We start from the raw sequence: 21,070 nt of genomic DNA on the forward strand, positions 1-21,070 counted from the left end.
GATAAGCAGTCAACGGGGGTTGACTCATTTGTAGCCATCGCCGCGCTGCTTAACGTAATCGAAGAATTGCGAAAAGCCTCAATCTGTCGTGGGCTAGAATGTGGCTCGAATTGGGTTGTCTCCATCCACAAGTGACTGGAGAATACGGTTACACAGTCAATACTCACTCATCATGTGCCGGTACTCATTGTACGTTTGAACTTTCCGTGATGCAACCGTCTATAATAGCCCCCTCTGGCCGCAATCTGATACATGTTTGTATTCTACGTCGTAGGCCACGAGTTATCCCAAACATAGACCGCTACCGTCTTTAATGACCAAAATCTTTCTACCATGACAAAATTTCACTGACACGATAACTCTCGCCATCTCTTTTTATGCTTGTATTTAGATCCCCTCGGGCATTAATTCTGCCATCTGCTCATCCACCTTCTGCTGCTTGATCTTGTTTCCCATACGCCCCCACATGCCATTAATTATCGCCGGATCCCTCTCAATAAAAGGCCCCTGGAAAGCCCTGGTCTTGGGCATCGGCCACTGAAGGCCACCCAAGCCCCATGGCTGCATGTTGGAGTAGATGCCCTCCCAGTGGCCCGCGGGGCAGACCAAGACTTCATGCTGCCAAGAAAGTTAGCTGACTTCCGGGAGGTGTTCAGGAAGTGAACCCACCATGACACCCAGGTCATGAGGTCGATCGCTCTTGTTGACCTGGTAAGCAAGGAATTTGAGACCCTTGATGTGAACAGGCCGCCGAGCAAAAGCCTCGAGCTCTTCAATGCTTTTCCAGTAGCTGATGGACATGAGAGTGTTGTTCTGCGAATACTCGGTCGGAATGAGATCTGGCGTTCGACCCAAGTCTGTAACATTGGGTGAGAAATATTTAGAAGGGTGCGAAAATTGAAACTTACAACCATTGGTGCGCCTGTTGTCCTCCGCATCCTTGTATATGTCGTCCATGTAGTCATTCAGCTTGCGATATTTGGGGTGAAGCCTTCCGAGCGGATGATTCGACCGGATGCCAACAAGGAACATGGCGATCGGCTTATCGCCAAACTTGATTGGCCGTGATCCGTCATTCTCAGGGAAGAGAATGCTCCACCTGTCGAGCGTCGCCTTCTTTAGATATGCATTTGGGGCAATACCGACATATTGTGCCACCAGGGTTCCAGCCCGAAGTAATACGGCGACAGCAAGCGGGAAAAGTGTGTAGCGGGCCGGGAAAACGAGGCTCACAACCGCTTGGAAGCAGGCCCCTGCAGCTAGCCAGGCAGAAAGACTGAGCTCGTCCTTGAGAAGATTGAGATTATATACGCCCATGTTGATTATTTGCCAAATCCCAACAGGGAAGAAAAGATGGATAGAATGAGCTACGGAGCTTGGTGTGGTTTCTTCAATAAACCGATTGTCCGGCCTTTAAACTTCGTGGGCCCTTCGCGGGTGCCACAGGAGCATTGTCCCATGTCTGCCTCCATGGAAACCGACGACTGAGATCTGGTGGCTATGATAGGCCGGACAGGTCCGCGCTTTAGTGCTGACAATTCAAAGTCGGGCTGCTAGGCCGAGCACGAAGAATCTGGTCAGCCTCGGCCTGAGGCGGGCCGCATGCGCGGGCCAAAACATGCAGTAAGATGGCGGGACAATGATCCGCGAATGGTATCATAGGGGTACTCCGGAGTTTGCCGCGCGAACCCGACTAACTGACCGGGCGAGAAGTGGACCCTGAGGAACACCTTACAGTTCTACCACATGGCTGCGTGCTGCAGAGTGTCAGAGCTATGGGTGGGCTGGCCACTAATCTTGCCTTTCTCAGATGCAGCCTGGCGCTAACAGGACCATGTAAGGAAAAAACTATGTGATGCATTATTCCAGTGGCATGCGGGGGTGTATGAGACGCAAGATCAAGCAGCAGAAGGTGGATGAGCAGATGGCGGAGAACATTGCGCCATTGTGCAACTTCCATTAATATCAGGGAAGACGTGATTGGAGACAACCGATCGAAACTCCAAAACGGCCAGAAAGAAGATAATCCTGCTCAATTCTCGATGTAGCTCTTTCACATGCAAATAAAATCATTTGCGGATTATTAAGAAACCCATTGTTTATGAGAAGGTGTTCAGAACTGGCTTTCTATGAAAGTGTTTTGATGCAATGAGTCGAAGCATGAATTCCGTACTCTTTGGTGTTCCTGCATGCAGGAGACTTCTCGAGCAGCTTTATAATGAGTTTCGACTATCATAGCCATGGACCTTCTTCTTCGCCAAGGCGCGTCTAAACTCATCCGTCAACCCCTTGTAGTCGCTTGGGTACTTGGGAATAAACAACTCTGCCAGAGCGTTACTCTTTCTCGATGTGTTGATCCCAAGGTCCTCGAGGAGCACGTCTATGTACTGTAATTGAATTAATTTGTAGAGTCGCGAATTTGGATTACTGGGTTTCAACTTACTGAGAAGAAGTCGTAAATCGCATACGCGTGTTTCTTTCCTTGCGTAAGGTATCTCTTTCTTGTCCATACCGTCCACTCAGCGATCTCTCGCTCCATATTGGACTTCTCTGGCAGATCCACAAGATCCAGCATGAAAGCCACACCCCAAAGCGCCTGCACCTCAGATACAAGCGGCGTGTAAATAGTGTGGATGAAACCGGGGAAGTAAACACTCCTATCGCCCTCACCAGCTAACTCAGGCACCACCAACCGACGATAGTGTCGGCTTGGTCCATGCAGGAGATTCTCGTCGTCTTGCCTCTCGGTTGCCTCGACGGGACTCTCCCTGAGAACCGGTAGAAGCTCATCAACCTTTAACTCGGCGCTGGCCTCCAAATCCGCCCACTTGGCCTTCATCATCGGATCTGAGTCCGGCACCAGGCCGCACAAGCGCTGAAGTTCCGGGTCAAACTGGTGGTATGATTTATCGAACCCGGTGCAGAGAATTATGTAATCCGTCTCAAATTCATCTCCACCACGCAGCGTGACGCGGTTGCCCTCACCTAGCGCAGCCACCTCGTCACGGTGGACGGTGACATCACCGGCGTGAAACACCTTCCAGAAGTCCGGGACGCTTGCGCATCCAAGTCCCGCGTTGGCCCAGAAGATGCCGTTGCCGATGGGCAGTGGCTTAAGCTTCTGCGCATTGGGAGACTTATCATACCCAGCGTGGGAGGCCGCGATGAAATTCACGGTCTGCCAAAAGGCGTGGGCCACGGCGCGGCCGAGAGTCGTGCGGTTAAAGAACCAATAACCTGTACCACTAGTCTTCAGAATGCTGGAGCCCAGGTGGCCCATGAGGCCAGTGGCGACAACGTCCATGGTGTTGAGAAGGCCGATTTTGGGAGGCATGATGGCAAGTGGTCCTGAGCCGTCTTCGCGGATAGCCCAATGTACCTGGATTCCTTGCTGAAGGAGGAGGAACACGGTGTCGTAGGCCGACTTGGCGGCGCCTATGACGGTGGCACGCTTGATCTTGTTTAGAGCGCCCAGATGGGAGCCCACTTCGGATGAGTGAATGATGGGTGCGCAGAAGTTGGATTTGGGCCATGAGGGAATGACGGGGTGGGACGTGGCTCCCGAGGCATAGATGAGCTTAGAGCAGGACAGAGGCGGCTTGCCTTGGAGGTGCAACTTCCATCCTCCGCCCTCCTTGTCGGGAATCTTTTCGACCCGATCTACTTTGGTGCGAAGACGAGTTCTTCGAACAAGGTCAAAGTCCCGTGCAAAGTCGTTGAGGTAACGGTGAATGGTATCTCCGGCAATGTAACCATCGTGGGTGATGCCCTCACGCTTCATGGGGTAGAAAGAATACTCAAACTGCCCGTATTTGATTTGGGCAAAAAGACTTGGGTAAATCTTTTCCGCGCTCCAAACACCGCCAATGGAGGTCTGTTCGTCGAGAATTACCAGGCTGGTATCAGGCGCGAAGTCAAGGTAGGTCTTCGCCCCGATCAGGCCGTTCCACCCTGCTGGGTGTTAGTTGCATGGGATGAGGATGGCTATGCAGGTTTTACATACCAGCTCCCACAACCACGATATCAACGCGTTCTGCCGTCATTTCTAATGAGTTGACACTTTAATTCAAGTAAGAAAAAATATGCCGAGCTCTCGAGTTTTCACGGCTACGTCAGTTGGGGAGTAATTAAGGCAACGAAATTCCAACCGTACGCAATGCACCCGTACCTTTTCAATCGTTTTTCATACAACTTCGAGTCGGACACTCCCCAGAGCTTATCATAATCAACCTCAAAAGAGAACTCGAGTATCCGTAGTTGTCAGCCTGCATATCTGTTGAGCACAAGTCGAGTCCCTCCGATGATGCATAAGCGGAAAGGTTCGCACCGCATTGTCAGCCCTGTCGACTCCGGGCCGCGCTGACCCGTGGGATTATGCGGCCTGGCCGACAGAGACAGGACATCAACACATGTGCCAGGTTTCATACGACGGGTGTTTTCCCGCAAAGTTTACCAATGATAGGATTGCGGGGGTATTAGTTACCATTCTGGGGTGGGTATCACGTCAAAAACGACACCACACGGCTTGAAAAGAGGGGAGGAACGTTTTTGTCTCATAATGCTTCGCAACCTCGAGAATCGGACGTTGTCTCTACTCTAGTGCCAGGCAACTTATTCATATCGTTCCACGAGATTTGGACATCTTCCGAAGCTTTGGGCGTTTTAAATCTCGCAAATTGCTTGTTTCTATTTTGAATTGCCAAGGCCTGAATCTACTGGAGCTAGCTTTGTACCAGATGAAAATCATGCTCTCGCACAAAAGAATCTATACCACTATCAGCGTGGTCGGCCTTATTCTTCTCTGGGGCATTATGTATACCAACGGAGGCTTACAGGCAATGTCGAACACCGCCATTAGCGGCGTCTTCCCAGATAACTCGACTCTACAAACCAAGCACGTTGGAATCTTCCCTCTCGACCTACAGCTCAACATTCTCATCGCCTTCTTTGCCTCCGTCAGCAAGCTTCATGGCGTTGATGCGGGCCCTTACATAATGCTGCTGGATCTGACCACCGCCTTGCTCGCCATCAACATGGCCGTGCTGGTCGAGAGTCGGCGCCGTTCCGGCATCTGGCTGCGCAGTCCCGCGTTGTGGCAGTACGCGTGGAACTGCGGCGGTGTTGCTGCGTTCCTACCCATATGGTGCCTGCTCTACGTGACGCAGAGGGACACCAAGGTGGCTGTTCCAATGCCGCCTGCAGATTCGCATACCTTCCCACTTACCGCACTTCTGAGTATTCTATTGGAGGCGCCACTGCTGCTACCGGCCTGGATGGGCTGGAGTTCCACCAATATTCAGATGGGTGTTGTACACTTCTTTTGTGGCCCCCCCATCTTCAGTGGGTTTCAAGCACTGGTCTCACAGATCGTTGCTCTTACCCACAACCAACGTTCAATGGCATCTTCTAAGTCGGGTATTCGAACGGCATACTTCATCACAGGAAGCATCACCGGAGTGGTTCATCTTGGCAGCATTCTGTTTATACTGGTCTCTTCACCACCAGGCTTGTCGTTAAGTAGGGTCTACTTCCCGCACAGCAACCTGATACAGATTGGGGAACCCAACATTCTTGTAGAGGCGGCTTTCCAGTTTCTGCAATACGACTACATCATCATGAATGCTACCATTCTTGTGCTTGGGACGCATTTGATTCGAACCAAACCAGGCAATTTGTTCACAACAGTGACGCGGAAACCTGGATCACTGGTCACGTTCTATGGCTTGACAGCACTTCTCGGCCCTGGGGCGAGCATGGCTTACGCGATGTCTTGCGAAGAAGATTTTTCTGATGTTTCCGGTACAAAGAAGTAGACTTGTGGATAAGGCATTTTACCTAGAACTGGTCTCATTTTATAAGTGGATACAACAATGAAGGGCGATACGAGAAACGGCGGATTCCATATACAAGAAAAAATGCCCTGATAGATATGCTGGAACTTAGGATTACTGCAGCAGAAGAGCACATCAGTCATAGCTTCATCTAGGACACCCTAGTGAAATATTACTGTTGTAGGTATTACTCCGGGTGATAATTTAGTTTCAAATTTGCATTAATCGTTGTTGGTGAAATTGAATGGGTTGCGAGGGCACAGAATATCACAACACGTTTCACACCTCATCCTATTGATGTCAAATGCTCCATTGCTGAAGTGTTGATTGAAGCAACGACTGATAAAGCGCTGCAACAAATGCTACCGTTGTTGCCTCCTTGGGCTTCTACACGACTGTCCGATGACTATCTGCGCGCGATCACGGACATCATCCGCCGAGTTTCACCTCATCACATTCAGCCTATGTCTATGCAGAAATCGTCCAGAAGGATGAAATTAAACAGATTGGTAGGATTCCCGTGTGGCCACGATTGTGCAATAGTCTCACTATGCAAGGTCGGGAATCAACGGTCCGCTTATCTGACAGCAAGCTTGATCTCACAGACTGATTCAAAGCTGACAGAACAATCCCAAATGGTGCGCACCATCGAATCCGGCTGGTACCTTCAGGAATTCGCCGAGGCGCCAAAGTATCTGTGTCAGCAGGGGAACACGGATGCCAAACACCATCCTTGCGGAATACAGTCTCGCCGAGTCTCACCGCAGAATGTCTTGTGGAGGGATGCGGTACAGGGAAGCTACGGACCGAGCATGTCCACTAACCCTTACCCGCCACGCCGCGGTCCCTGGCTTCCTAGACACGTTCAACAAAGAAACGTAATTCTTTGTTCCGTAAGCTTGTCTACTGGCTAGTCTTTATCCGAGTGAAGCTAGAGACAGGGGGGCTTACGCTGAGAATAATGCTTAATGGAACATACCGAGATAAGGGTATACTTGGAGAACTGTCTGCAGAGCTTGTAAAGTATATATAAAGAGGTAAAATCTCTCGGAAAGTTTGGATTGCAGAGAATTCAACCCTATTCAGCAGCCAACAACTATAGATAAGCTGCATCTTGAATACAAATCCGAGCCACTTTAAGTTCATTAGCCTCCAGATCCCTAGTCTTGGTCTCCTCAGAGATTAAGCTGGTACAAAATGCCCGGCATTCTCAAATCTACGTCCTCGTCCTCCCGCTCATCCGAGCAAGGGGACTCAGACGGCTCCCGAGCTGCACCTGAACGCAGTTATCTTCGGGACGACTACCCTGCCGCTTCCACACCAAACTATTCAGAGAAGCCGCTCGATGAGCAATTGGAGCCGATTGCTGTTGTCGGCATGGGTAAGTAAGTCGGAACAGCTGTCCAATCATTAGCTAACGAGACAAACACTCAGGCTGCCGCCTCCCCGGTGACGTCTCATCCGCGTCTGATTTCTGGGATATGTTGATGAACAAGCGCTCGGGCCAGAATCCCAAGGTGCCTGCCAACCGCTTCAACGTTGAGGCCCACTACCACAGAAACAAAGAGCGTCCCGGCAGTCTGCCTGTTATGGGTGGCTACTTCATCAACGAGGATCTTGAGAACTTTGATCCCGGTCTTTTCAACATTACGCCCGTCGAGGCTATGTGGATGGACCCGCAGCAGCGAAAGCTATGTGAGGTTGTATACGAGGCCTTCGAATCCGGCGGCATCTCTCTCGATGCCATCGCAGGCAGCCGGACCGGTGTCTTTGCCGCCAGCTTTACCGCCGACTGGCAGCAGATGTCCATGAAGGAGCCCTCGTTTAGGCACACAATGGCCGCCACCGGCGTAGACCCAGGCATCCTTAGCGACCGCATTAGCTACGTCTTCAACCTCAATGGCCCCAGTATTGTGTGCAATACTGCGTGTTCGTCGTCCATATACGCGCTACATAACGCGTGTATAGCCCTACGTAATGACGAGTGCGATGGCGCAGTTGTTGGAGGGACAAACCTTGTCTTCACAATCGACCAACAGATGAACACAGCCAAGATTGGCGTCCTCTCGCCCCGGGGCACCTGCTTCACGTTTGACGAGAGCGCTGATGGGTACGGTCGAGCCGAGGGTGTTGGTGCCGTCTACCTGAAGCGTCTCTCGGATGCCGTTCGTGATGGAGATCCCATCCGCGCTGTGCTTCGCGGTAGCTCTGTCAACCACAACGGACGTGTATCATCGGCCAGCATCTCCTATCCTGGCGTTAACGGACAGGCTTACGTCATGGCCGACGCGTACAAGCGATCCGGTAATTTGGACCCCATGCTCACAGGCTACTTCGAATGTCACGGTACTGGTACCGCTGTTGGCGACCCGATTGAAGTGGAGGCTATCGGCCGGGCGATGAACCACAGCCGGCGTCCCGGCGTCGACGACAAGCTTATGATCGGTGCGGTCAAGACCAATGTCGGTCACGGCGAGGCAGCCAGCGGTCTCACGGCGCTCATCAAGGCTGTTCTCATTGTCGAGCGTGGCATCATCCCGCCTACGATCGGCATCAAAAAGTTAACATCTAAAATCAAGTGGGATGAGTGGCAGGTCCAAGTACCCGTCGAGCCGACGCCGTTCCCGTCTCACCTACCCATGCGTCGTGTGTCAGTTAACACGTGTGGGTACGGTGGCACGAACGCGCACGTCATCGTAGAGGAAGCGGGCTCTATTCTTCGCTTGCCACAGACGTACAAGTTTGTCGACAACCACATCCTCTCTGGCCTCAGCAGCAGAACTCATACTCCTCGTCGTGCTGCCCACCGTAAGAGGCCTTTCCTTCTGCCATTCTCAGCCCATGACAAGACGTCTTTGAGGCAGAATATTGTGAACCACGGCAAGGTTGCAGGAAATTACAATCTTCTGGATCTTTCTTACACGCTCGGCTGCCGCCGTAGCACCCTCACGAGCAAGGCATTCACTGTGGCTAGCTATAACACCCTCGGCGACAGCTTTGAGAATATCGAATCTTCTTTCACATTTGCCGACAAGAAGCGCCCGCAGGCTCCCACCGTTGGATTTGTCTTCACCGGCCAGGGCGCACAGTGGCCAAGGATGGGTGCCGAGCTGCTCCAGTACAGCCCGAACTTTCTCCAGTCAATCCGCGGGCTCGACCGTGCCCTCGATGAACTCCATGACGGTCCGGAGTGGGCTATTGAGGACCTCCTGGTGGAAGATGAAACCATCTCCCGGGTCCACGAAGCCGAGTTCTCTCAGCCCCTTTGTACCGCCGTGCAAATCGGCCTTGTTGATCTCCTTTCTCATTGGGGTATCCGCCCTGTGGTCACAGTTGGCCACAGCAGCGGTGAAATTGCCGCCTCATATGCCGCTGGCCTTGTATCAGCAAAGGAGGCAATTACGGCTGCCTACTACCGCGGCAAGGTTACTAAGGATGTTAAGAAAGGGGGTGCCATGATGGCCGTTGGCCTGGGAGCCGAGGCTGCAGAGCTGTATCTCGCCTCGTTAGCAGGAAATGTCGTCGTTGCCTGTCACAACTCGCCCTCCCTTGTCACTCTTAGCGGTGACGATGCGGCATTACAGGAGCTCAAGACTAAGTTTGAGGCCGAGAACATTTTTGCCCGCTTTGTTAAGACAAACGGCAAGGCTTACCACTCACACTACATGATTCCTGTCGCTAAGCAGTACGAGGTGCTGTTCCAGGAGGCGAGGAAGAAGAGCTTTTTTGACAAACGCGAGAAGACGGCTTCTTCTAACATCAGGATGGTTTCATCTGTCACCAACACCATCTTTGACGAGAATACAGTTATTGATGAGACCTACTGGAGCGCCAACCTTCAAAGCCCTGTACTCTTCAACCAGGCCGTTCACACCATCCTGAAGGCTGAAGAGTTCTCTGATGTCGACCTCCTCATTGAAGTCGGTCCTCACTCGGCCATGGCAGGTCCTATCAAGCAGATCAAAGCAGCTCTCAAGGCCGAAAAGCTAGAATACGCTTCCACCTTACTCCGCGGCCAAGATTCAGCCGTTCAGCTACTCAAGTTGGCGGGTGAGATGTACCTCCGCAGCTACCCCCTTCAAATGGAGCGAGTCACTGCTGCCTACGCGAGCGAGGCCAAAGGCGGCAAAGGCTCGGTAATTGTGGACCTGCCTCACTACTCCTGGAACTACTCTCGCCAGTTCTGGCCCGAAAGCCGTGCCAGCAAAGAACATCGTCACGCTACCCACCCGCGCCACGACGTGCTTGGCCAACTCGTGATCGGTGCCTCGCCTTTGGAGCCCACCTGGCGCAACGTACTCCGCATCCGCGACCTTCCTTGGCTTAAGGACCACTCCCTGGGTGGCGAAGCCGTCTTCCCTGCCGCAGGCTACTTCTCCATGGCCGTCGAGGCCATCACCCAGCTTAACGAGCGCAGTGGAAAACCCGTAGGCATCGACAACTACGTCCTCCGGGACGTCTCCATCAAGAAGGCTTTGGTCACGCCCGACAATGACGACGGCATCGAGGTTATTACCAACATGCGTCATTCCATCGTCTTCGGCGATGGATGGTGGGACTTCAGCGTCTCCTCCGTGGATGCAGAGGGCACCATTAAGGACCATATGGCGGGCAGCATTGGCATCAACACCACGGACAAGACACGTACCCCCCGTACGGCTCCAGAATTTACCCAACGTGCCACTGGTCGGGCGTGGAATCAGGCTCTCCGGGAGGTCGGCTTTGACTACGGCCCAACTTTCCAGGATATGGAAGATATCCGCTTTGACGGCAAGAGATACGAGGCCAGCAGTGCGACCAGCATCAAGCAGACGGTTGACGAGTCACTGGGCGAGTCGCGCCACGCGCTGCACCCTGCCGTGGTCGACTCCACCTTACAGCTAAGTATTGTGGCCATCTACGCTGGGCGCACCAACGCTATGGACTGCGGTGTGGTCCCGGTGCAGGTTGATGAGGTGACTATCTGGCCTCCGACGCCTGAGCAGCTTGCAGCTGGAAAAGCCAGTGCGTATGCTTGGGTAGACCGACGCGGTATCCGCTCCTTTGAAAACAGCGTGCAGATGACGGCTGGAAATGGCGAGATGGTCATGGAGATCGTCAACGTACGCACAACCAGCTATGAGGCGGCTGTGCCGCAGAAAGACGAGTCCGCACTGCTTCCCGCGCCGTACGGGGAAATGGCATGGCAGTATGATATCCAAGCCCTCATGGATACAGGCAAAGCCAACGAAATCAACCCCGCGGACCTTGCGAGCTTGGCTCTGTTCAAGTATCCAAGCTTGAAGGTCTTTCATGTCTGCGTCGGATCGCATGCCGCCCACTCGCTCCTTACCCAGAACCCCCGGGCGCATTGGACCTTGGCCATTATGTCTGGCGGCCAGGAAGATCTTGAAGAGGCAAAGGAGGCGCTGACCAGTTTTCCGAATGCACACGTTGTCGGACTCGATCTCTCTCTCGAGCCGGAAGAGCAAGGCCTAGCCGCTGGCTCGTACGACCTTGTTTTGGCTCGCACGGATCTCATCGACGCCAACTTGCATCGCCTGGCCAAGCCGAACGGTTTCATCATCTCCTTCGTCGGCCAAAAATCCCATATGACAAAAGTCCCGGGACCTCCTGCTGCTGGAGCTAACGGTCACTTACCGCACAATGTCCAGGTCGTCTACCGCAAGAGCCCCGGGGCTGGCGTCTCCCATGCGCAGTCCTCCCTGGAAGGTCTCGGATGGACTGTTAAACTGTCTAAGCTGGAGTCTTTCGCAGATGCCAGCAACATTGCTGCCAAGCATGTCGTCATGCTCACCGACTTTGAGGGTCCTCTTTTGTCTTCGATCACCCAGACCGAGTTCGTTGCGATTCAGAACGTCACAAACACAGCTACCTCCCTCCTATGGGTCACCAACGGTGGGCTTCTGGAGGGTGAGCAGCCGGAGCATGCCATGGTTTCTGGTCTAGCTCGTTCTGTGCGGGCTGAGCAGGCGTCACTTGACTTCAGAACCATTGATGTTGACGCAAAGTCCAGCCCGTTGGAGATTACCCGAGCTATTACCAGAGTCGCACAGCTGCAGTACTCCAAGATTGAGGAGGTGCCCGAGAACGAGTTTTGCTTGGCTGGGGGCATGACCTACATCAGTCGTCTTGTCCGCAATAATGCCCTCAACGAAAAGTTCTCAAGCTCCGCTAAGGCTCAGCTCGTCAACTACTCGCCCAAAGACAGAATCTCTGGCAAGGTGGTACATGGCAAGGTGATGTTCGAAGAGCAGGTCGCCGATCAGAATGCCATCAAGCCCAGCCATGTCGAGGTCCAAGTTCAATACAGCGGACTGACTAGGGAGAGTGTTCTAGTTGTCACTGGTTCTGATTACCCTACCACATTCAGCCACGCCATCGGCGGTGTTGTGACCAAATGCGGTGAAGGTGTCACGTCACTGAAGCCCGGTGACAAGGTGGTCGGTCTCAACGTAGACAAGTTCTCAAGCTACCAGGAGGTTCCTGCCAACATGCTCCAGAAGGTCACCAGCAATGACAGAGTCGAGAAGTTGGTAAGCCTGCTGATGCCATACGCCGCGGCCTTGTACGGACTGGATACGCTTGCGCGCGTAGCACCGAAGGAAACCATACTGGTCCTACACAACACCGGGGCTATTGGTGTCGCCGCCATCAAGGTTGCCGAAGCTCGGGGCGCTACTGCTTACATTGTTGCCAAGACGAACGAGGAAATTGACTTTCTTTCGAAGACTCTCGGCCTTCCTCAGGAGCAGATTATCCAGTCCAGCGTCTCGACTGTCTCTAGTCAGATTGAGAAACTCACCAACGGTCACGGAGCCGACATCGTCTTCAGCGCCGGCAGTGCTATCGACTCGAAGGATGCCACTGAGGCCTGGCGATGCATCGGTCGTTTCGGTCGTTTTGTTGATGCAGGTCGAAAGGATGTCCTCAGCCGTAACGCCCTTGACACGTTCCCTACCCGCCGCGGTGCTCTGTACATGCCGTTCGATATGCTGGATCTCCTTGAAGCTCGCCCGGAGGCTGTCGCCACACTCATTCCCGTCATCCTTGACATGTTCAAGAATAGCAGTATCGTGCCCCCTGGAGTGATAGAGACCGTCAACCTCGGCGATCTGGACCAGGCCGTCTCGGCTTACTCTGATGCATGTGGTGCTGTTATGCATGTCATTCGGTACACCGAGTCCCCAATTCGGATCATCCCGCGTCAGAGAGCTAAGCTTAGTTTCAGCCCAGACGTCACCTATCTCTTGGTTGGCTGTCTGGGTGGTCTCGGTCGCAGTCTGACGTCCTGGATGATGGAGTCCGGTGCTCGCCGTTTCGCCTTCCTCTCCCGCTCTGGTACCGATGCACCATCGGCAGCTAGACTTCTCCGTGACATTGAAGCAGCAGGCGCCATCGTCCAAGTTGTCCGCGGCGATGCTACTAATCGCGGTGATGTTGTTCGCGCGGTTCAGGAGATCCCGACTGCCCACCCAATCAAGGGTGTCGTTCACGCCGCCATGGTTCTGCGAGTGAGTAATATGTAAAATATGAATAGCGTCAACCACTAACGATGATCCCCAGGACGCGCTCTTCCATTCCATGACATTCGACAGCTGGAAGACCTCAGTTGAACCCAAGGTCGTTGGCGCCATGAACCTCCACTCCGTCCTTGCGAACACAGACCTTGACTTCTTCCTCATGACGTCTTCCGTCTCCGGCGTCCTTGGCACTCCTGGACAAGGCAACTACGCTGCAGCCAACAGCTATCTTGATTCGCTCGCCCGCCACCGCATGCGCCAGGGCCAGTCTGCCGTGGCTAGCGTCATCCCCATGGTACTTGGTGTTGGTGTGGTATCGGAAAACACGGAGCTTGAGGACAACCTGCGCCGCAAGGGTATGTACGGTATCGACGAAGAGCATCTTCTGCAGTCCTTCGAGGCGTCTATGGTTGCATCATCCACGAAGGAGCGCCTCGGCCTAGATCATGTTGTCATTGGGCTTGATCCCGTGCTGCTGCAAAAAGCGGTCAACGACCAGACGGCCACCGATAGCTTCTGGGTTGAGGACGTCAGGTTCAATCACGTGGTCCACGCCATGAGCTCTTCCAAGAGTGCAGCCTCTGGAGGTCATTCGCAGAACATTCTTGGCGCCATTAAGTCGGCGGCGTCGCCCGCTGATGCAGTCGGTCTGGTCACGAGCCACTTGACTGAGAAGCTGTCAAGGATGTTGCTCCTGCCCGAGGACAGTATTGATGCGCTCAGCGGGTCGATTGCGTCGTATGGTGTGGACAGTATGATTGGGGCAGAGCTGCGCAACTGGATTTTCAAGGAATATCGCCTTGACATCCCGTTTCAACAACTGCTCGCAGCCACGTTAACGATAAACAAGTTTGCGAAACAGGTTTGTGAAAGTGCGGGTGTGGTTGTTCCCTAAGTTTCTGCTCTCATACATAAAGTTTTGGCTATTTATGTCATGTCGTATCCTCAAAGGCTCTTCCACCGGTCGTTATGGTCACCCCTGATGTTCTCAACTTTTTCTTTACATGTTTTATATAATAGCCGAAGGAACAGTTAGAGAGATTCTTCTGCCTGTAACAATCACTCCTTATTGGCACGTCCTGTCCTCTTCGTCGTTAGCTATAGGAAACATGTTTCCTTAGCCTAATGTAACATCCTATTTCAGCTGTCTAACCTTGATAAACATCCTGTTGAAAATGGGTTGACAACTGGTACCTGTGCGTTAGAGTGAAGTAACCTACACAACACACTTAACTACGTAAGAGTTTACACCTAAATCCTAAATCTGCCCCTACTATTAAATCTTAATAAAGGCTTAACTAGCTATACCTAAGTAACTAGGATTAGTAATATAAAAAATATATATAGTAAGATAGCTTATATATCTTAATTTGTAGTGAAAGATTTATATAAAAGTAATTTTTAAACATTCTTATAGATATATAGCTTTATACTATTTATATATAAGTAAGTAAGCTTTAAAAACGCCTTTTAAAGTAGTAAGGTTGTTAGCATAACAGGTAATCTAGTCTCTTAGATAGAGAATAATAGCTTAAGAGAATATAAGAGAGTATTTCTCTTATATAAATATATATCCTATAGAAGCAAGAATATAAGACAATAGGGGTAGATATAATAAATAGATATAAGGATGTTAATATAAAGAGAGTATAATAGTTAGTCTTATTAATTTTTTACTAACTGTTACTTACTTAGAGAGAGAAAGATAAAAGCCTAGAAACAAGAGGAATTCTTACCCTTATATAGACCTATTTAGCTTACTAGAATATTCTACACTTACGTAAGCTGCTTATAAGTTAACTTAGTAAACATATAAGATGATAACCCTAACTAGATAACCCTAACTTAAAATAATAACCTAGATAGTTAGAGAGAGGAGTAGTAGAGCTAATCTTACTACTCTTAGAATCTTCTAGTATCTTTAGTTAATTACGTAATTATACTACTTACGTAGTTAATATGTATATTACTCTACTAAGTTAGTAGATTATAAATATATATATCTTATATATATATAACCTCTATAATAGAGGAAATATATAATAAAGAAGTATAAGAATACTAGAGATATTCTTACTTCTAATGAAAGTTTTACTAAGAGACTAATAAGATTACTTCTTAAGAGACCTTTTGTTATAAGATAAGGTAGTAAGTGCCTATAGTTAGGAGACAGACAAATAGTAGGGACTAGATACCTAATATATATATAATACGTTATATATACCCTAGGTATGTATCCCTTTAGTAAGTAACTTTTTATAGAAGAAAGGTTAACTATAAATACACCTCCTATTTATTACTTATATTATCTTATATTATTTATTTAGCTTCTTATTATTATTTATCTTACTTTACTACTTTACTATTACGCTTTACTTTTATACTATATTACCTTAAAAAGCTAGAAGTCGCTACTAAAGCCGCCTAATCCAGTAGGAAGTGTTGCCGTTTTACACAGCACAAGTAGTAAGAGTAAACTAGTTAATAAGCAGAAACTACTAGGTATTAAATACTTCTTTATCCTACTGCCTCTTACGCCTGCACCCTAGTTATAGTTATTATAGCAGTAATACTATATTAGTTAGATATATAACTATATTTCCTATTATAAGAATTTAAAGGTAAAAAGGAAAGAAATCTACCCTAGAGGGCTAGTAGTCCTGCTAGCTATTATATAGCTATCTATTCTATTTATAAGTTACCTAATAGTTCCTATAACTAGAGGTTCTTATCCCCTACCCTTTAGTAGGTCCTTTAGTGCTATAGGGTTTACTAGCTATTAGGGCATAAGTGTACTAACTACTAAGGCTTAGGGCCTTAGCTACTAAGGCGTAGTGTACTAACTATTATAGCTATAGTATACTTACTACTAAGGCGTAGTATACTAACTACTATAGCTATAGCGTACTTACTACTAAGGCGTAGTATACACTAGCTACTAAACTACGCTATAACCTTATTCTTATCTATATATCCCCTATATAACCCTTCTAGCTATAATATTACCCCCTTTTTTAGGAGCTATATTATTTATAATATATATTTAGGCTTAAGTTCTTAAAGTATATAGGATTAAATAAGGTTTTAGTAGCTATAAGTTAATTTTTTTAATTTCTTATATAAATTTTTTTTTTAGGAAATAGTTTTTTAGACTAAAACCTAGTAGAATAAGGTAAGGGCCTAAAAAGTGTTAGTAGGTCTATAGAAGGGAGAGGCTAATTAGTATAGTAAGCTAGCACTATACTAATTAGTAAATATATATAGTTATTTAAATACTACTTAGGCTTTTAATAGACTTTTTAATTAATATCTTTTTAAGTTCTTTAGGGCGTTATTATAAGGCTATACTAGTAATTTAGTGTTTATAGCTACATCCTTAAGCTATAGGCATAAGTTCTAAAGTAGGCTATTAGTATTAAGGTGTTTTTTATAAAACTTCTTTAATACTATTAGTAAATAGTAAAAGCTTTTAGTGTTATACTAAGTAAGGTCTTTATTATAGCTAACTTAATTTATATAGTATTATAATCTTTTATAGTTTATTTTAGACTATAATAAGTATACTACTTTATATTCTAGTTCTTTATCTTTAGCTATAGTTAGTAGTAAGAGGTCCTAGTACTAGCCTAGAAGTAGGTCTACTAGGGCCTTCTAGAGCTTACTAAAATAAAATACTAAGTAGGCGTTAATACCTTTAGGGAGCTAAACCTACTAGGTACTACCTAAGCCTATACTAATTATAGGCTAAGGACCTAACTAAGGGTTCTAGAGCTTATTAAGGTTATCTTTTTTCTAGTAAAAAGTGTTAATAAAGACGTTATCCCCTACCTAAATATTATCTAGCTTTTAATATTTATTTATATATTATTATTAGCGTTCTTAGGTAATTTTTATATTCCCTTAGGTAATCTCTTAGTACTTATAGATACGTTTAGCTATCCTTTAGGCCTTAGTCTAGTTAATTTTTTCTTAAGTGCTATTAAACTTTACTATTCTATAGTCCTAGTTAAAACTAAGTTATAGCGTATAGCTAAATTTAACTTTAAATAGTAATAGGCTAGTGCTCTTACTAAGGAGTATAGTATAAGTAAAATCTACTATAAGAAGTATTTTACTTTAGTTATCTTAGTAGTAATTTACTAATAGGTATAGCTATTAAAAGATATACTAGTTAAAGATCTCTATTTAACTATCTATCTATAAGTAGTTAGTAGTAAAGAGTTAAATCTTAACACTACTAATTTTTATTAGCTTATCTTAAAATTTAGAAATAAATTAAGGGCTATAGTTAAAGGTAATTATCTCTAGAAAACTAAAGAAAAGTAGTAGGCGTTTATAAAAAAAGTAGGATATATTCCTTACTATAGTAGTCTTATAATAAGGCGTTAATACTACTTACTTCCTTAAGTAGTCTACTATAACCTATACGTTATTATATCTCTTTTTATCCTTTAGGTAGGCTATAAAATCTATAGTAATATATTACTATAAGTAGTATAAAATAAGTAGTAGCCTTAGTTCTCTTAAGGGCTTATTATATAAATTATATATATAGTAATATATATAGTAGCTATATATATATTACTTAATATCTATAGTTATTTTTAGCTAGTAATATTATTTCCTAATAATCTTACTTATTTTATTTTTTTTAAGGTGTATAAGTAACTTTTAGTTATAAGCTTTCTAGATTATATAAGTATATAGGTTATTTTTAGAGGGCACTACTAGGCGCCTGTCTATAGTTAATAGGCTATTATTAGTTAGTTTTTATTATTCTTACTTTTATTAGGCTAGATCTTAAAAAGCTAATAAGGAGGGTGTAGTAGCCTCTTGTTATGCTAACAGATTTATTCTACTAGTAGGTACCCTTAAAGGTTATCCTTAAGTATTAGTATACTTACTATAATTACTTTAGGGGTAGTTCCCTTAGTTATAATAGTAGTCTTTAATAACTACTATAACTATATAGTAATTTCTAGTGTAAGTACTAAGGGAGGTAGAAGTACTTATATATAACTAGCTTCTTTTAAAGCCTTTTATATAGTAAGATCTTTTTTCTTTCTAGAGAGGGCGTCTACTAGGACGTTTTCTTTTCTAAGTTAATAGCTAATTTAAAAATTAAAGTCTACTATTAATCCTAACTATTAGGCTTAATAACTATTTAGTAGGCGTTTTATTATAAAATATAAAAGTAGCTAATAGTTAGTAATAACTTTAAAATACTATTAGTAGCTAGTAAGCTTAGCTTATTATTCTTATAGTATAAAGATAATAGTAAGAAGTTTCTTATTATAAATAGTATAGTTTATTTTTATACTACTTATAGTCTTAAAGTAAAAAGTAACTAGGTACTAAATACTATTTTCTTACTATTAAAGTATTATACTAGTATATATAAAGTCTAAGGCGTTAGTCTTAATATAAGTTAAAAGTTTAAGCTTAAAATAATAAAGCACTAAGGTAGTAGTAAAAGACTTTTTTAAGAAAGTAAAAGCCTTTTTATAGTTATTAGTTTATAAAAATAAGTAGTCCTTAGTAGTAAGTTAGGTTAAGGGGTAAGCTATATAACTATACTTAGTAATAAATTAGTAGTAAAAATTATAAAACCTTAAGAAGGATTAGACTTCCTTAATAGTTATTAAAAGCTTTTAATCTTTAATTATAGTAATCTTCTTAAGGTTAAGATAAATACTATTAGTAAAAATAATAAACCTAAAGTACTTAGTAGTAGTTACTTTAAATTTATACTTCTTAATATCTACTTATAGCCTAGCTTTATAAAGCTAGGTAAAGATCTTTTTAATATACTTTTAGTGCTATAAAGGGTCTTTAGAGAAAATTAGAATATTATCTAAGTAAGTAGTATAGAAGTTATTAAGATACTTTATTAAGACGTTATTTATATACTACTAAAAAGTAGCTAGGCTATTATATAAGCTAAATAGTAATACCTTATACTTATATATACTATAGTAAGTATAAAAGGTTATTAGATCTTTAAAGTTAGGGTGTATTTAGATTTTATTAAAGGCTTAGTAAATATTAATCTTTATAAAAATCTTTACTTACTTAATATATAATAGAGTTTTATTAATTAATAGAAGAGGATAGTAGTCCTTTTTTATAAGTTTATTAAGTTTCTAAAAATCTATATAGAATTATAAACTACTATTATGTTTTTAAATAAATAGTATAAGAGTAGCCTAAGGTGTGTTCTCTAGCTTAAGCTAACCTTTCTATAAGTTCTCTAATAGGTACTCTCTTATAGCTTCTAGCTTCTCTAAGGATTATTTATATAATAGGTAATAAGTAAGCTTCTTTTTTTCTCTTTTTATAAGCTTAATCTTATAGTTATAGGGGTAATAAGGGGTAAGCTAGTTACTTATTACTTTACTAAAGATATCCTTATAAGTATAAAGTAAGATAAGGAGGTTAGTTTTAACTAAATTATATATAGCCTAGTTATTAGCCTATAGGGGGTTATTAGCTAGCTTCTTTTTCTTTTAGGTAATTATTTAATCTAGCTTATAAAGGGAGATAAAACTAAGCTTAATATCTTATCTCTTTAGATTTATCTTAAAGAATACTATATTAATTAATATAAAATAGTTATACTTTTATAGTATTACTAACTATATAGACCTAGCCTTATAGTAAGGCTATTTAGTAGTGTATATAGGTAGAGGAGAACTATTAAGCGCCCTACTTATCTTATAGAGGTTTTTTTTTAAATCTTTTTTATAAGTATATTAAAGAATTTATTAAGGTCTTTACTTTTTTATCTTTTACTAGTATTACTAGTAGTTAATCTTAAAGACCTCTTATTAATATTTAGTATTAATTTAGTGCTAAACGTTAATAGTCTTAGGGGTATATAAGTCCTCTATCTCTCTAATAATTATTAGAGGATAAGGCTATTATAGGGACTTAGCTAGCTAGACTAGCTACTTATAGCGTACGTCTAGGTTTACTTTATAGTAAGTAAACTAAATATAGCTAAGGATTAAATTATAGTAACTAGTATTAAGTTATAATAGTAAGGTTTATTAGATTACTTAATAGTTAATATATAGGTTTATAGTCTAAGCATACTAAATATTATTTAATTATTTTTTATTAAACCTTATAGCTAGTATTAGTTTAGGTAGAGTTTAGTAAGGGGTATTATAGAATTTTTTTAGTAAGGGGGTTACTTAGTTACTTATAAAGGCGTAGCTATTTACTCTTATATTAAGAAGCGCTTAAAGTTAAATACTATATTTATTAAAAGCTATAGTTAACTTTATCTCTAGGGGGTTACCCTTAATAAGATTTTATAAATTAATTAAACGTATAAATAACTTTAAATTATCCTTTATACTAGTTTTTAGTAGGGAGTTAGAATTTACTAGGGAACCTAATTTTTTAGCTTCTTTTTGTCTTTAGCCTTAGTAACGTCCTCTATATATTACTATAGGTTAATCTTATTAATAGAGGTCTTAGGCTTATAAAGGTAGTTATAGGCTATATAGTTAGTAGCTTTATATTTAAAGTAATTATTAGAATTATAGAGGCGTTAGTATAAAGTAGTAAGGATCTTATCCTAGTTATTAGTTTATCTACTAGTAGGGGTAGACTTAGTGGCGTTTAAAGTACTAAGTAATACTAAGGTGTTAGTAGTATAACTAGTAGTAGACCTATAGGCCTTACTAAACTAGTTAGTAGTAGTAGTAG

At 44.6% G+C, this 21,070-nt stretch overlaps 4 protein-coding genes across 4 annotated transcripts; 2 read left to right on the top strand and 2 right to left on the bottom strand.

Annotated features, from left to right (window-relative positions):
• Positions 1 to 387: 387 nt before the first annotated feature.
• Positions 388 to 1,317, bottom strand: GLRG_10824 (uncharacterized protein; the record flags this gene model as incomplete). Its single annotated transcript, XM_008101774.1, has 3 exons — positions 388 to 618; positions 670 to 857; positions 909 to 1,317. The coding sequence occupies 3 exons, from the start codon at positions 1,315 to 1,317 to the stop codon at positions 388 to 390; spliced, it is 828 nt and encodes a 275-aa protein (XP_008099965.1).
• Positions 1,318 to 2,213: 896 nt separating this feature from the next.
• GLRG_10825 (cofactor FMO1 FAD enzyme) lies at positions 2,214 to 4,043 on the bottom strand (the record flags this gene model as incomplete). The annotated part of the gene is made up of 3 exons (XM_008101775.1): positions 2,214 to 2,387; positions 2,444 to 3,951; positions 4,004 to 4,043. 3 exons carry the CDS (start codon positions 4,041 to 4,043, stop codon positions 2,214 to 2,216), a joined length of 1,722 nt encoding a protein of 573 aa, XP_008099966.1.
• A 702-nt stretch (positions 4,044 to 4,745) lies between these two features.
• On the top strand, positions 4,746 to 5,813 carry GLRG_10826 (uncharacterized protein; the record flags this gene model as incomplete). The annotated part of the gene is made up of 1 exon (XM_008101776.1): positions 4,746 to 5,813. The coding sequence occupies one exon, from the start codon at positions 4,746 to 4,748 to the stop codon at positions 5,811 to 5,813; it is 1,068 nt and encodes a 355-aa protein (XP_008099967.1).
• Positions 5,814 to 7,028: 1,215 nt separating this feature from the next.
• On the top strand, positions 7,029 to 14,249 carry GLRG_10827 (KR domain-containing protein; the record flags this gene model as incomplete). Its single annotated transcript, XM_008101777.1, has 3 exons — positions 7,029 to 7,212; positions 7,266 to 13,345; positions 13,398 to 14,249. The coding sequence occupies 3 exons, from the start codon at positions 7,029 to 7,031 to the stop codon at positions 14,247 to 14,249; spliced, it is 7,116 nt and encodes a 2,371-aa protein (XP_008099968.1).
• Positions 14,250 to 21,070: the final 6,821 nt, after the last annotated feature.

This window comes from Colletotrichum graminicola, assembly GCF_000149035.1.
Source record: "Colletotrichum graminicola M1.001 genomic scaffold supercont1.74, whole genome shotgun sequence".
NCBI classification, from domain to species: Eukaryota; Fungi; Ascomycota; class Sordariomycetes; order Glomerellales; family Glomerellaceae; genus Colletotrichum; species Colletotrichum graminicola.